The following is a 13,206-nucleotide window of genomic DNA, read 5'->3' as shown; positions in this document are numbered from 1 at the left end:
TTTCCACAGCATCGTTAGTGACATTAGCCGCCCTGCTTGTCCGTCCTCTTCGCTCAGCATTTCACCAGAATGCATAGGCTGTGACATCCCTTCCCTTGCGGGCTCAATAAGTAATTCTTCTGCCTCATCGATCTTGATTCCACAGGTCCTTGGCTGGGTCACATCAGGCATGGGGGCAGCCACCCGGATCTTGTCAATCTGATGGGTTGGCTGGCACACAAGCTACCCAGAATCATGTCAGCCAGACTCCAAGGGGGGCCTGGAGAGCTAGCCAGAACAGGATATTACTGTGTGATCATTCACCAGCAGTAGACAAATCATTAAACCGCTGGCTGCATGCCGATGAGAGGTTCAGACATTTCTGTCTGTCACTCTCAACTTTCCCTCAGGTTGTGTTTGTGCTGTGAAGTTGTTGCTGCGACTTGTAGGATTTGAAATTTCTTTGAATGTAAATCACTTAGTCTTTGGTTCATGTACACAGAAAGCTGCAAACAGCTGTTTTCTCCACTGTACATTCTGGATATAAACTGCAGCCAATTGTTTACCTGCTTTTTATGGGTGGAAATCTTTGCGTACATAAAAATGTGCAAAAGCTAATTAGTCTATTTGAACACTTCTGTATTTATTCTGTTAGTGGAAAGATCGATTTATCTTAAAGTATATTTTTTCTCCTAATTGGAAACACAGGATTTACATGTGCTGAACTGAATTACAAAGAGTGCTCTTTATAACAACCCATAAGCACGCAAACCCATCTATAGAGGAGAAATGAATCAGTTTAAAATGGATGGGAAATGTGAATTCATTCAGGAAATGCAAGACTGAAAGAGAGCCTTGTTTTAAACTTGAACTTTGTGCAGAAAAGGCATTTGCTTTGGATCTTTAGTGGTTATTTACTTGCATGCCTAATTTGGTTTCAAACCAAGCTCTGGCTGTTTGTCAGATTTCACCCTTGTTAAAAGTTGGAGCACTGAAATCGGTTCTTACTGGAGCATATCGAGTGTTGCTTATAGGGAGCTTGCGTTGAGAGCACATACTGTGTTTGTGTTCACATTCAAATGCAATAGTATTCACCAACATCAAAGACTCCTTGCATGCCTGAAGTTAGGGACTTTCATGTGAACCCTTAATAGATTTGATGGTGACCACCATTCATGTGTACTTGAGGATGTTTTTCATGATAATTTCCTATCCTGTCTCACAGAAAAGGGTTAGAAATACTTTGCTGTGAAAGTCACTGTAAGAGGTGCTGTCTTTCACACAGACACATAGTTGCTCCCGCTTGCTCATTACCACTCACTGTAAACATTATTTTCATTTCATACTCAAAGACAAGTAGCTACTTATGCTAAGAGATGAAAGAGAATATATGTGCATGTCAATGTTCATCTTTAAATTTCAAAGAAATAAGATCATGAGTTTCATCTAGCATTAACCTGATTGGTTTTTTTTTCTTTTTTTCTTGCACGAGTTAAAATAGAGGTCAGGGGTCTGTTTGCTTCTCTGATCACGAGGTGTGCTGTGCTGGTTTAATGACATGCACATCTGGGACAACCCCCATCTCTGTTTCAAAGGCACAAACCTCTCTTGCCACACCCTGCCGTTGTACCCCAACACCCTCATGCTAGAATAATCTAAAAAACTGGCAACAACGGTAGCATCTGGCTCCATATCAGCAGTAGATAGTGTGTGTCTGTGTCTTACTGGCAATACATAATTGATGCATTCCAGAGTTGGCTCAGCAAAATTGCCTTATGACTGTGTGGCGGTTTTAAATGTATTAAGATAAAGTCCGGATGTTTAGCTTAGTTTTTTGTTTTTTCTTTGTTTAGCATAACAATAAAAGTAAAAAACACCCCACACCCTGCAAGGGTTGGCTACTATTTCTATTGACAAAAAGCAGGTGTTCTTTAAGGAACCAGAGTGTTGCGTGCTAGGAAACATTGGCAACAATCACAAATGCAAACTGTCCAGGAAATGAGTGAACATCCCCAAGATTTTGCATCCACAGCTATGACTGATACTGCTGAGAGTGCAGGAAGCTCACTGATCTGTTGCTGCAGTGCTGCTGACAGCTTACTTGATGTTTTGAAAAGATTCCCAGCGTTGTGTTGCTGAGAGCAGGGAGCTGGAAGGGAATGGAGTGGTGAGAGCGCAAGCGTGCATACAGTACATTCTGTTGCTGTGCTCTCACACAGCTGAATGGAGGTGTTTTCTTTGTCACGCTGAATTTGTCAAATACAAATTTTTTAAAGGTGATTGTTTTGCATGAGAATGACATTGAGCACACAACTAACGGCTCACAGATGTTAACCAGTTTTCTTTCAACCAGCTTCCTTTTTAGTTTAGTGTTTGCATAGATAGAAGTCTGATTCATTGCCTGAGGATGCAAATGGTCTTTACAGATATGTGTGCGTTTATGTTAAGGACTGAATATAATGCAGAGAGAGGGAAGCATCTGAACCTGCTGTCTCTATTCACTTCCTTTAAGGAGAGACAAAAATGTCCCCTTAACAATAGACACACTCCCACAGACACACAACATGCTAACCTCAGCCCCCTTCCCCCTCTTTTCACCCCTCACCCGCCACCCCAAATTTCCCCCTCCCCCCCTCCCCACCAATTGTGTGGATTGACGGTTTCTAGAGGCACGATCTGCGCACTGTCGCTCTCCACTGCCGTGCAGCGTTTGACTGCAGTGACATTGGGGAGATGAAATGCTTATTGTATTGTGATAGTCAGATGGAGACAGTCTGCTATTGGCATGCACTGAAGTGAAATGGGTTTTTAATAGAAAGGACTCTCCACCCTTTAAAGCATCTTGTGCTCTTTTTAGTGTTTGTCACTCTAGATGGAGAGCCAGAGGAGGGAGGGTCAGTGGGAGACCAAGGGAGCGATCGTGATAGAAGAAGCTTGGCGGATGAAATGAGAGGAAGAAGGTTGCAGTCTAGTTGTGCTGGAAGATCATATTCTGTTTTTTCTTTTTTTTTTTTTCCTTTCCTTTCCATGCAAGCAGTTTCTTTCCTGTTGTAACTGTGACAGTGAGCCAGGTTGAGAGAGCTTCTCTTTCTTCTCAGCCTGCAGGATCTCCCTTTTCAGATAATGGTAAGATGCATGTTGCACACACCTCACGTTGACACAGACAACTGTGTAAACCATTGGCAATGCTGACACCGTTTTCTTCCTCTGCCATAGCAGAGGATATGGCTTTAATGCTTATTCTAAGCAGGGCAAAGTGTCTCCAGCGTGGTGGTTGCTATTTTTATCCAAATCTCATAGAAGAGGTAAATAATTCAGTGTTGTGGTGGGTTGAAGGTTTTCAAGATGCATTTAGAGGAACTCCACTATCCTCCTTTTTAGGAGATATCCAAAAAGTTGAAGTAACTGGTCTGCCTCCATTTGGATGATAGACAGTATTCTTATTTAGTTTCATCAATGTTTTGCTTTATTATAAGATGTTAAGTTTGTTTTTTCCTGGAAAGCTGCATTAAACAAAGGTTTATGATTGCCGGGTGCAGAAGGATAAAAGCTAATCCAAATTCTATCATTTTACATTTAAAAAGCATTGTTATTCTGGCTCTCTGCAGGTCTCTATCTCTGCTCTGCACATGTGGAAACCACTTTTGGCTTTTTTTTTTTTTTCTCAGACCACTAACTGTAAGTTTCCTGCAGCACACTCACTGCTCCTCATCTTGCTCTACATTCAGTGTTATGTAAAAAATTTGAGCATGGATACAGCTCTGTTTATTTTTGCTAAAGAAAGAAAAGACAAGCTTAATTTATTTTTTGCTGAATAGCACTGCATAGATTGGAAACATAACCCCCCCCCCCCCCCCCAAAAAAAAACAAATCATGACATTATTTTCTGTATTGATTGATTTTAATTACAATTTAGTTTCCTAATGCTGTCAATTTAAAAAAGATAATGACCGCAACCTAAAACACATATAGTTTAACTTTAGAACAGAGCTTTGTGCTGTTGTTTGCACATTGTATTAAAGTAATCTTGATATTTTTTTACTATATTAAAACCACTTCCATATTACTGATGTAGTGGGGCTTTTTTTTGTCAACTACTACGACAGCTTTGAGTTCAGTTTCACTCCCATTCCCGCTTTCACGACTCTTTGCAGCTATACTCCATTATCTCCTATATTTCTGCTGTTTCCTTCCTCAGTTTGCTGGCATTGTCATTGTGTGGTTAGCAACTAGCTTAGAGGTGCATCATGCCACCAAATAGTTGATTGGCGTTTCCTGAGGGATACACAACTGTCTCTTCAGGGAATGCAGAGGTGACCGTGGCTCTCTCCACCATTTTGGGAGCACCTGGTTACAGTTTGTGGCTACACTTTCAGGTTTCTCACTACTAAACTGTGTTAGGAACATGTATAAAACACGCTGAAAAGAAACGTCCATCCTGCGATAAACTCAGGAGAGGTGAGGAGCTGTTATGATGCAGAAACACTAATTATTAATAACTTAGATCGTTACAATCTGCTGAACAACAAATGAAGTTCAGTTTTAGGTGCGCAGCCACCTGTTCCAGTCTTTGATGTTGGTTTTTACCTGGTGTTTGGTGTAAGTTCCTAAATTCGTCATGAATCTAAAAACTATACATCATACAGCCATTTTACAAACGGAAGGATTAAAACCTGCTAGTCTACAAGCAGTCAACTGCAACTAAACCATCATACTGAAAATTTATATGTTGAACATTTATTGTTCTATTTTGATTCTGAAATCAAATAAATGACCTGTTCTTCTGTGTGGATTCATTTTAAATAAATTAATATGTTCTGGGAATGTAGGATGACAAACTTGTCAGAAATCCTCAAAAAAACTGAGTTTATAAAGATGACAGCCACTGCTGACTGCGGGTACTCTCAAAATGGCAATTACTTCCACTATTCTGTTCGTCAGTGTTCATTCTTTATAGACTGAAAACATCTTGTGCTGATCACAAAGACCAACAAGAAATGACATGTTGTTGACATGTGACATGACTTGTCTAATATGGAGATAAGTTTTCATGGTAGAAAAGCTGACATTTTAACTTTTTCTGCTGGCATGGATTAAAAATGATGAATAATAAAAAAATAATAATTGCAGACATTGATTAAAACATCAACCCTGTTCAGGTTACCTCTGATGTTTACATCTTCATTCTTTGACATTAATTAGGAAGAAGGCAGCAGCGGATGTACCAGAGGAAATAGCCTCTAAATGGCCGGAATAACTCGGGTGTGTACAGCTAATACCTGTTAGTGCCCTGAAGATGGACAGAAAGACAGACAAAAGTTCATATCAGGAGAATTACAGACTGAACTCTGTGTCTGTGGGGCATCTCTTGCCCAGTGCTTTTTCGTCTTGAGTCCAGGGGAGGTGAACAGTAGTTGTGTAAGAGGTTAAAGGAAACTGACAGCCAAGGCCTCCAAACAGATGAACTGCTGCTGGCTCCAAGGCTGATGTCTGGCTTTGGTTTGGGTGGGGTCGAGACCTTTATTCAATCCTGTTCTTCATGTCTGTTATCCATCCTCGGATGCCTGTGAATTGCTATTTAATGTGTATCTGCTTGCAGGCTGAATCCCACTCTGGCAGGTCATGGTCTGCATTATAGCAGTGTGTTAACAAATGACGGGATAATCTATTAATCTAATGTGCTGCCACTGTAATCTGTTAAAGGCGGATTAGTTTAAGAGCTAATGGCAGGTTTTGGAGTTTGCTGATCAATCATGTCTTCTCTTTTACTGAGAAGGTGGGGTTATTACATTTCTAGATCAAAACGGTGACAGAAAAGTGAATCTTCTGATTTGCGAGTTCTTAAATATGCATTTTAAGAGGTCTGTTATAGATTTCTCCAACACACTGTTTCTTGCACCTTATTGATGATTTGCCCTTTTTATTGGTGCAAATTAATACATTATTCTTCTTCTGATCCACTAATTCATGCATGCATTTCTCATCCGTGACTGTATTCACATTGCCTGCTCCCTATCTTGTGGATTTCTTGGTGCACTCTATTTATCCTAGCTAGCTGGCTGGTGGGCTGCCTCGGTAACCATGGTAGCCGTATCCCCAGAAAGCTGAAGAGACCAGGCCTTGGTAGGCTCATTTGTGAAGAGTTGAAGCATGTCTGCGAACTTAGATGTGGTACCGGCCCGGACAACAAGCTAATATGCTTTTTTTTTTTTTTTTTGCAGTGGCCATCACAAAAAAAGAGCCAGACCTGTGTTGATAATGAAGTTTTTCATCAGAGGCATGACGTTAGAGCAACAAAATTATGTGCTGTAACTCGGTCACAAGGAACTAAACAGACGTTACAATGAGACTGCTATAGATGATGATGATGCAGATGTTCTGTAAAGACGTCATTATAGTAATGTTTTAACTTTAATGGAATTTGCCACATATCTTTTTAAACTTAAAAGAAATCTATCTGCAGTTATATTGTATTAGCCAACGTTCAATGAAAACAAACTAAATGTTTCATGTATCTTAAGCATAGGAACTTTTAGCTTGCTTTTTTCCATTGGCAAAAATATGTTTTATTTGTCTCTGGCAATTTAAGCATCACTGGGCTTATGGAAATTGTGGTAAATGTTTTTGGTATGGTGGAAGATGCTCTAACTGAAAACATATTGGGGAAGAAGAAACGATAGCCGCAATGGACATCCACGAGATTAAGAAAGGATAAACTTCTGCCTCATATATTAGCTTTGATGTCTCAAAATATCTGGGATATAAAAATTGTATCTGGGAAGATGCCATTCAGTTACCAGCTCAGACCAGAAAACAGCTGCTGAGTCATGTCATATTAATCTTTTTCAGGTCAGATGTGCCAGGTGGTATCAAATCTTCTTCAAATCAGGGGAAAAACACTTCAACTGAGCTTATCATTTTTATTTATTTGTGCTGTAGTGGAAGTTTTTTTTTTAATACTTTCCATTCAAATTAATTCTCTTCTAAAAGAGACTGAAATGACAAAGAAAACCACAGCTACATTTTTACACTCTGAAATTTGAATATTTTATCGACCTCAGATAAAGTGATTTTGATATTACTTTCGGTCATGACAGAAAGTAGTAGTCAACTGCTGCCTTAAACTAGATTTTTGCAAAGTTTTCCATGTGAGTTGGTTTTTATCTTGAATGCTTTAGGTATGAATTAATGATTTTTTTAAGTAATGTCTCATGTTTGTCTTGCAGATCAGTGTTGAGACACTTTCGTTGGATCTCTTCAATAATTTCCACCTATTTGAGGAAAAGTGAAAAGGAGATTTAATGAATCAATATTCGCTAGCCGATGCCATGACTGACAAGTAAGTAACTCCTCAACTTGTGTGTGTGTGTGTGCGTGTGTGTGCGCTTAAAGGGCCCCAGTGCTCCACCTTTTTAATTGAGCATGAAGTAAGGAGACGGGGCCGTATGTTGCTGCTTTTTCTCACTCTGTCCAAGTTTGTGTTATGAAAATGTTTTGTATGAGTTTGTTTGTGTGCAGAATTGGAGGAGAAACAGGGGCTCAGATTGCACAGAGAGAAGTGTGTTGTGGTGGGGGGTTGGTATAAAGACAGTCTGTGTTGCCCCTGAAGACGTATGACATTTGCATCAGGGCTGATTTGCATTCTTGTTCACTGTGCTGGTATGTTGCTGCTGCTGTTAGCTGGTCTTTATTTCCCTGACAAAACAGAGTCATTTAAAGGGTTTTGAGCCTTTGCCATACTGCTGCTCTACTGCTTCTTCTTGGTATTATCCTGTTTTTTTTTTTCCTCCCTTATGGTGAATTTCTCTTTATCTTGTTCCCTTCCCCCTTTCAGTTTGCACCCAATCTCCATTTCTGCTTCCTATCTCTTTTTGCTTTTGTGTCTTTTGTCAACTTTGGCTTTGTTTCTCAGTCCAGTGTTTTCTGGATTTGATCTATAGACGATGGAGAATTTGGGTGCAGTAAGCAAAGTAATCTGCTGTCAGCATCCATAATAAGCGGAATAAGTGGTACAGGCCAGTCAGCTGAAAGGGATAGACCCAAATAAAGTCAGGACTATTGTATGTGTGTGTGAGTTACAGAAAAAATGGGTAGGTTTTTTTAAAAAAAAAGTTTGGTCTGCAACAAACTCAAAGAAACAGAATACTTTGATAAAGCTTTAGTGATGCAGAAATCATTGAAGAAAATGAGAATATTTGCACAGGGTGAAGTTCCTAAGGTATTGCTGCAATGATGCTAATGGGATTCAATGTTTGTGTGCACTTAGTCGGCCTCCATCATCTCTCTACTTGTTATTAATGCACCTGTTCACCCTTTTGAAAGTGCAAGAGAAGAGTGGAGACGGGGTAGAGAGGCCTGGTGAATATAACTCAGTCTTTTTATAAGACGGGCCTTAGGGGTCTTCCCCCGGCTAGCGCTTGCACGCGATAATGTCAGTGTAAAATATTGTGCATCCGCATAATGCTATACTTGCCCCAGGGGACTTTTCCTCACAAATTAGAGGGTTGTGCCATTTCAACCAGTCCTGTAAGAGTGCATTTTTTTATGTAACACAAAGAAAAGAAAAAAACAAAAAAGCAGAAATGCTTTCAGAAATTTTATTTTCACAGGACTTAATCCATAGGCCTGAAAGTTGGGCGTTTTTCCTAAGTAAGAGATGATGATGTTGACAAGCTGCTCTGCTGAATAAAAGGTATCCAAGCAACATGCAATTGGTGGTGACTGTGGAGAGGGGCGTCTAATTGTGTGCTAGATGCTAGTCCGCATTGTAAGATTATTGTTTGACTGGGAAGAATGATAAATGTTGTGCTAAAAAGAAGTGAAGGGAAAAGTTGGAGGATGTGCCCCCCAACAGTGACTGTGAACAAAGCCTGCCTCAACATGGGACTACTTAAGATTCATACAAAAGCACAAGAAGATGGCTGCTTGTTGTTTTATCTTCAACATACACACAAAAATGTCCCCCGTTTTCCCTCTGGCAAACTCATGGGTAAACATTTACACTTAGCAGGATATCAGTGGACATTCCTACAGATATGTGCATTCCTCTTGGCATTCCCAGATACAGGTTAGCCTGTGGACACGTATATTACACGTGGGATACTTTGTTTTTGGGTTCTTTTTTTCCCCAACAAAATTAATTAGACTGTCAGTAGCACATGCTTGAAATTTATCTAGTAAAAAGAGCTTTGCATTTGTGTTTTCCATGCAGACGTTGCCAATGATGAAGGAGGTGATTATCCATCTGCAATTGTCCTCTTGCATTCACAAAAATAAACATGCTTTATCAGCTGCTTTTGAAGTTCGGCCTCTTATTGTGCCTGGATGCTCAATGAGGAAAGTTTCTAAAGCCAGATTTGCCCTGTAGTGCCTGTAGTCTGGATAATCCTCTCCTACACAGCTTTTTATGTGCATATACATATGTTTATGTGGTAATATCCATCCATTCGTCCTTTATGCAGGATTTGACAACATAGCCATAGTAAGAAAGTCAGAATACCAAAATAAGTGTTAAACTCTTACTAGGGGCTTGCATGTTCTTCAACCCAGACTGTCATGTATGTGAAAACACAAATCAAAAGCAAACTATGTGGAATTTTTCCAAAAGCCCTCCTATACTATCATGTTTCATCCATCAGAGTAATCCACCTCCTCATTTCTTATTCATCTCAGTCGTTTTTTGTTTTCTGTTTTTGTACACAAGAATATCAAAGCTTGTTTTCTATCTTACTCTGTTTTTATTTGGCCTCCCTCCCCCACCTGTCTTGGTGTCGCTGACAGCCTTGTCAGAGACTTGGGATGTTTATAGATCTGCACTAAGGGTGGCTGCACAGGTTGTGTGTATGTGAGGGGTTGGGGAGGGGGCTTTACGGGAAAGACCACACTGTCATAGAGATGAGTGCCCTTTCCCAGCCTACTCTGTATAAATACATCAGATTTACCTCTTGGTATTGGCCAAGTGTCCTGCATGTGTGGGTTCATGTCGGTCTCAGGGGAGTTAGGCCAGAAGCTGTCAAGCTTTGTTTCTCAACATGAAATATATAACACTTTTTAATAACATTTTTCTTAATGCAGGCATTGAAGTGTCCTCCTTGATAAGGTTGGTTGAGCAGACAAAATTTGACAAGCAGAACTTGTCAAATTTACTATTTTTTTTTGTCGTTTTAAAAACATTGATTATTTGCAAAAGAGGCAATGCTATTGAAACACTTTGCAAATCAGGTTAGCTATAGGGAACAGTTTTTTTCACATGATTGACCACATGAGCTGTAGACTATTTTCTGCTTCAAGACAATTTGCATAAGTTGCAAAAGATGACTGCTTTTCGTCTTCTTCCTAGTTTTTTCCAATCATTTACAACTACACCGAAGCATTTTCATCCAAATCAGTTGATAGAAACAAGTCTGAAGTGACATGTTTAGCAGGTTGACTGATGAAAAAAGCAACTATTACTTGTCAGCTAAAGAAATCTGAAAAGTGTCTTTATGCCTGTGTTTTTTTGCTTGCAGTTTAGGCTCAATCTGCGTTTTAAAGTGATACAGTATTGTAACAAGGTCAGATTTGGTGAGCTTATGTCATAGCTTTCCACAGAGAAGTGACCTGGGTGCTCACTCAGACATGTTAAGCTGCTGTCGGATCAATGGAGGAGAATGCTATCTCAAAGGTGATCTTCTTGAACCAAACCACAACACTGATGGCAGTTTGAAACCCATTAAATACCTAAATATTTTGTCTGAAGCTGCACCACTGACAGGAAGTGTTTTCACATGTTAAGTTATTAACATACATGCAAATTATAAGTGTGAAACCCAGCCTAATTAATTTAGTATATAATAAATGCATAATCCCATGTTTGGACTCTGAGGCTTTAAAAAACAGTTCCTGGTGCAGTACAATTTGTAATTAAGTTTTTTTTTTTTCCTTACTTTTTTCCCCCCACCTGGAAAAAATCTGAAATGTTCTGTACTAGCACTGCACAGACCTAAATCTCTCCTCAGCCAAGCTTTTTTGAAGGATTTCCACTGAAGTTTGTCCACAAACGAGAGTTCAGAAGCTTAAAAAAAACTATGAAGGAGATAATAAGCTTAAACTGGGACCTCTTATCAGCTCCTGTAGAAAATCGGGTGTCAGAGTAGATTGAGTTCAATAGCACTTCCTGTCAATATGTTTACCAATGGCAGGAATTTGAATTAGGGTCAATAATGCATTTGTTTTGGTTTGAAAACTCTGAAGAAGGCCTGCTTTGCCTAGTCCTCATTCAAGTCCACTCATCAATTAAATACGCTAGACCCGTGACATCTCCATTTCCTGTCCGTCACCTCTCCAGACCGCTGTGTCATGAAGGGCGTGGTGTGACTCACTGCTGGTCTCACACCCGGGCCCCGAACCCCCCCTCAACACCTCCTGCATTGAGAAATGGGAAGGCACGGTTTCATTATGATTCGTGATTGCATTGTAAAAACTCTGCATCAGCTGTCAGAGGGTTTTGAGGGAGCTGAGGAAAGCAAAGTCAAAGTGTTTCCTAAGGATGTTGAGGGGGATGCACCCTTTGGCCTACAGCTCATCAATCTTCTGCATCTGTCATCTGCCCCAAGAGCTCAATGGATGCTATCAGAAGATGGTGAGAGTTGAAGATTTGATCCTTGGTTTATTTGTGCTTGTTGTCAGAGATGTTCTTGTTAGTGTCTGAGTAACAGGATCTTAGAGTAACAGAATGATTTAGAAAGTGCAGATGATGGGAAAAGCAAAGTGATACATTGCGTACAGGGCAGAACAGCACTACACCACCCTGCAGTCACCCAGCTTCTTGACCTTGATGACTAAATAGCTTAAAGCACTGGCAATCTTGAAACTGATCTCAATTTGTTAACTTTTATAATTGGCTGAAATCTATACTTGATGGTAGAAAGTAAATAAGCTAACTGATCACAGGGTAGCGTAGTCACCACATGGATAAAATAAACCTAAAAAGTATCATGAAGGTAATGCTTTTGAACATCTATGGATTTGGTGGTTGTTGTTTGGGGGAAGGGGAATTAGTGAAACATCCATGTTAGTAGACTGTTGTGTATCATCACTGCTCAACATAATCTGATTATTCTTTTATACAGTGAAGCGGGGGGTCTGCATTATAGTCTAGTTTACCCTATCTGCATATTTGGGTTGATTTAGGTGACCTGAATTCTCTTGTCTGGAAGATGTATGCTGTTATTGTGGGACAATTTGCTGCTTTTGCTTTGCTAGCAACACCCATCTTGGTCTGGTTTGAGTGTGAGATGTTTTTTTTTTTCTTTTTTTTTTTTTAGGTATACTAATAATGAGGAATTGTTTCTTTTGGGGGGCCATGAGAAACTGAACTAAAGTCAAGGCAAAGTAAACCTGAGCCCATGTTTTCCACTCAAACAGTGTTGGATTGTAGAGGACTGTGGGAATAAAGCCGGTGTACTTGAGCAGGGAGAATGTATTCAGCCTTGCTGTAAGGGTTTTCATTTTGCTCAGGGAAGCAGTCTAAAGGAACAGACTGGAAAGTGTTGTGAAAGGAGGCCCAACCATCTGTCACAATAGCAGAAGATTTATACTGTCCCTCGTTCAACTTTTAAAAAAAAAACTGTTTTCATGCATAAAAATGGAAGCAATAGAACTATCCAGCTGACTGAAGTTTATTTCCTGAAATAGTTGCACTCTTTTAGCTTAATATGTGATGCGCAACACTGGTACTGATAGTGTACAACAGTCTAAACCCCTTTTAAAGATGATTTGCTCTGTCAGCTTCGAGCTTTTTTTCCTCTTGTTCCCACATTAAGGCAGAATATTCTCATCAAGTTAGTTTTAGTTATTCCAGTTGCAAGATTTTAAGTCTGTGGAATTTAAATATTTTTTATTGTATTTTATTATAAACTAAAAATAATGTGACTTTTATTGGCTATAATCAAACCAGTAGTAGTTGAGTTTAGTGGCTTGTAGTAGTCCTTACACTCCTGGATCCTCTGAATTCCTCTTCTGACAATCTGTAAGTGTGCCTTTTGAAATTTAATGAGGGGTCTCAAACTTGCAAAGAGAAGAAATGTTAAGTTTGGTCTGCAGTTCCCACCCAAAGACCAAGTGCCACTCTACTCTAAAAGAACCAGCTGCCTCCAGTAGAAGTCAGGAGGTCAAGAACATACTTGTAATATTTCTTCAGGAGCAGTACATTGTCTGTCCTTTCTCCAGGGTAAAACCAGCCAGGTT

At 39.8% G+C, this 13,206-nt stretch overlaps 1 protein-coding gene across 10 annotated transcripts in view; it reads left to right on the top strand.

Annotated features, from left to right (window-relative positions):
* The window catches only part of sema4d (sema domain, immunoglobulin domain (Ig), transmembrane domain (TM) and short cytoplasmic domain, (semaphorin) 4D), a 36,314-nt gene that overhangs the window by 1,461 nt on the left and 21,647 nt on the right, over positions 1 to 13,206 (top strand). For 8 of the 10 annotated variants that reach the window (XM_041969938.1, XM_041969934.1, XM_041969941.1 and 5 more), the window contains exon 2: positions 7,206 to 7,318. In XM_041969938.1, coding sequence (XP_041825872.1) covers positions 7,281 to 7,318 — 38 coding nt within the window. In that variant the 5' untranslated portion in view covers positions 7,206 to 7,280. Of the gene's footprint in view, positions 1 to 2,737; positions 3,106 to 7,205; positions 7,319 to 10,538; positions 10,643 to 13,206 lie in introns of those variants that run through there. The other 2 variants (XM_041969931.1, XM_041969936.1) reach the window with 2 other exon arrangements.

Source organism: Melanotaenia boesemani, chromosome 19 (genome assembly GCF_017639745.1).
Source record: "Melanotaenia boesemani isolate fMelBoe1 chromosome 19, fMelBoe1.pri, whole genome shotgun sequence".
NCBI lineage: Eukaryota > Metazoa > Chordata > Actinopteri > Atheriniformes > Melanotaeniidae > Melanotaenia > Melanotaenia boesemani.
The sequence above is the reverse complement of the archived record's forward strand: the minus strand, read 5'-3'. Positions and strand labels throughout refer to the sequence as shown.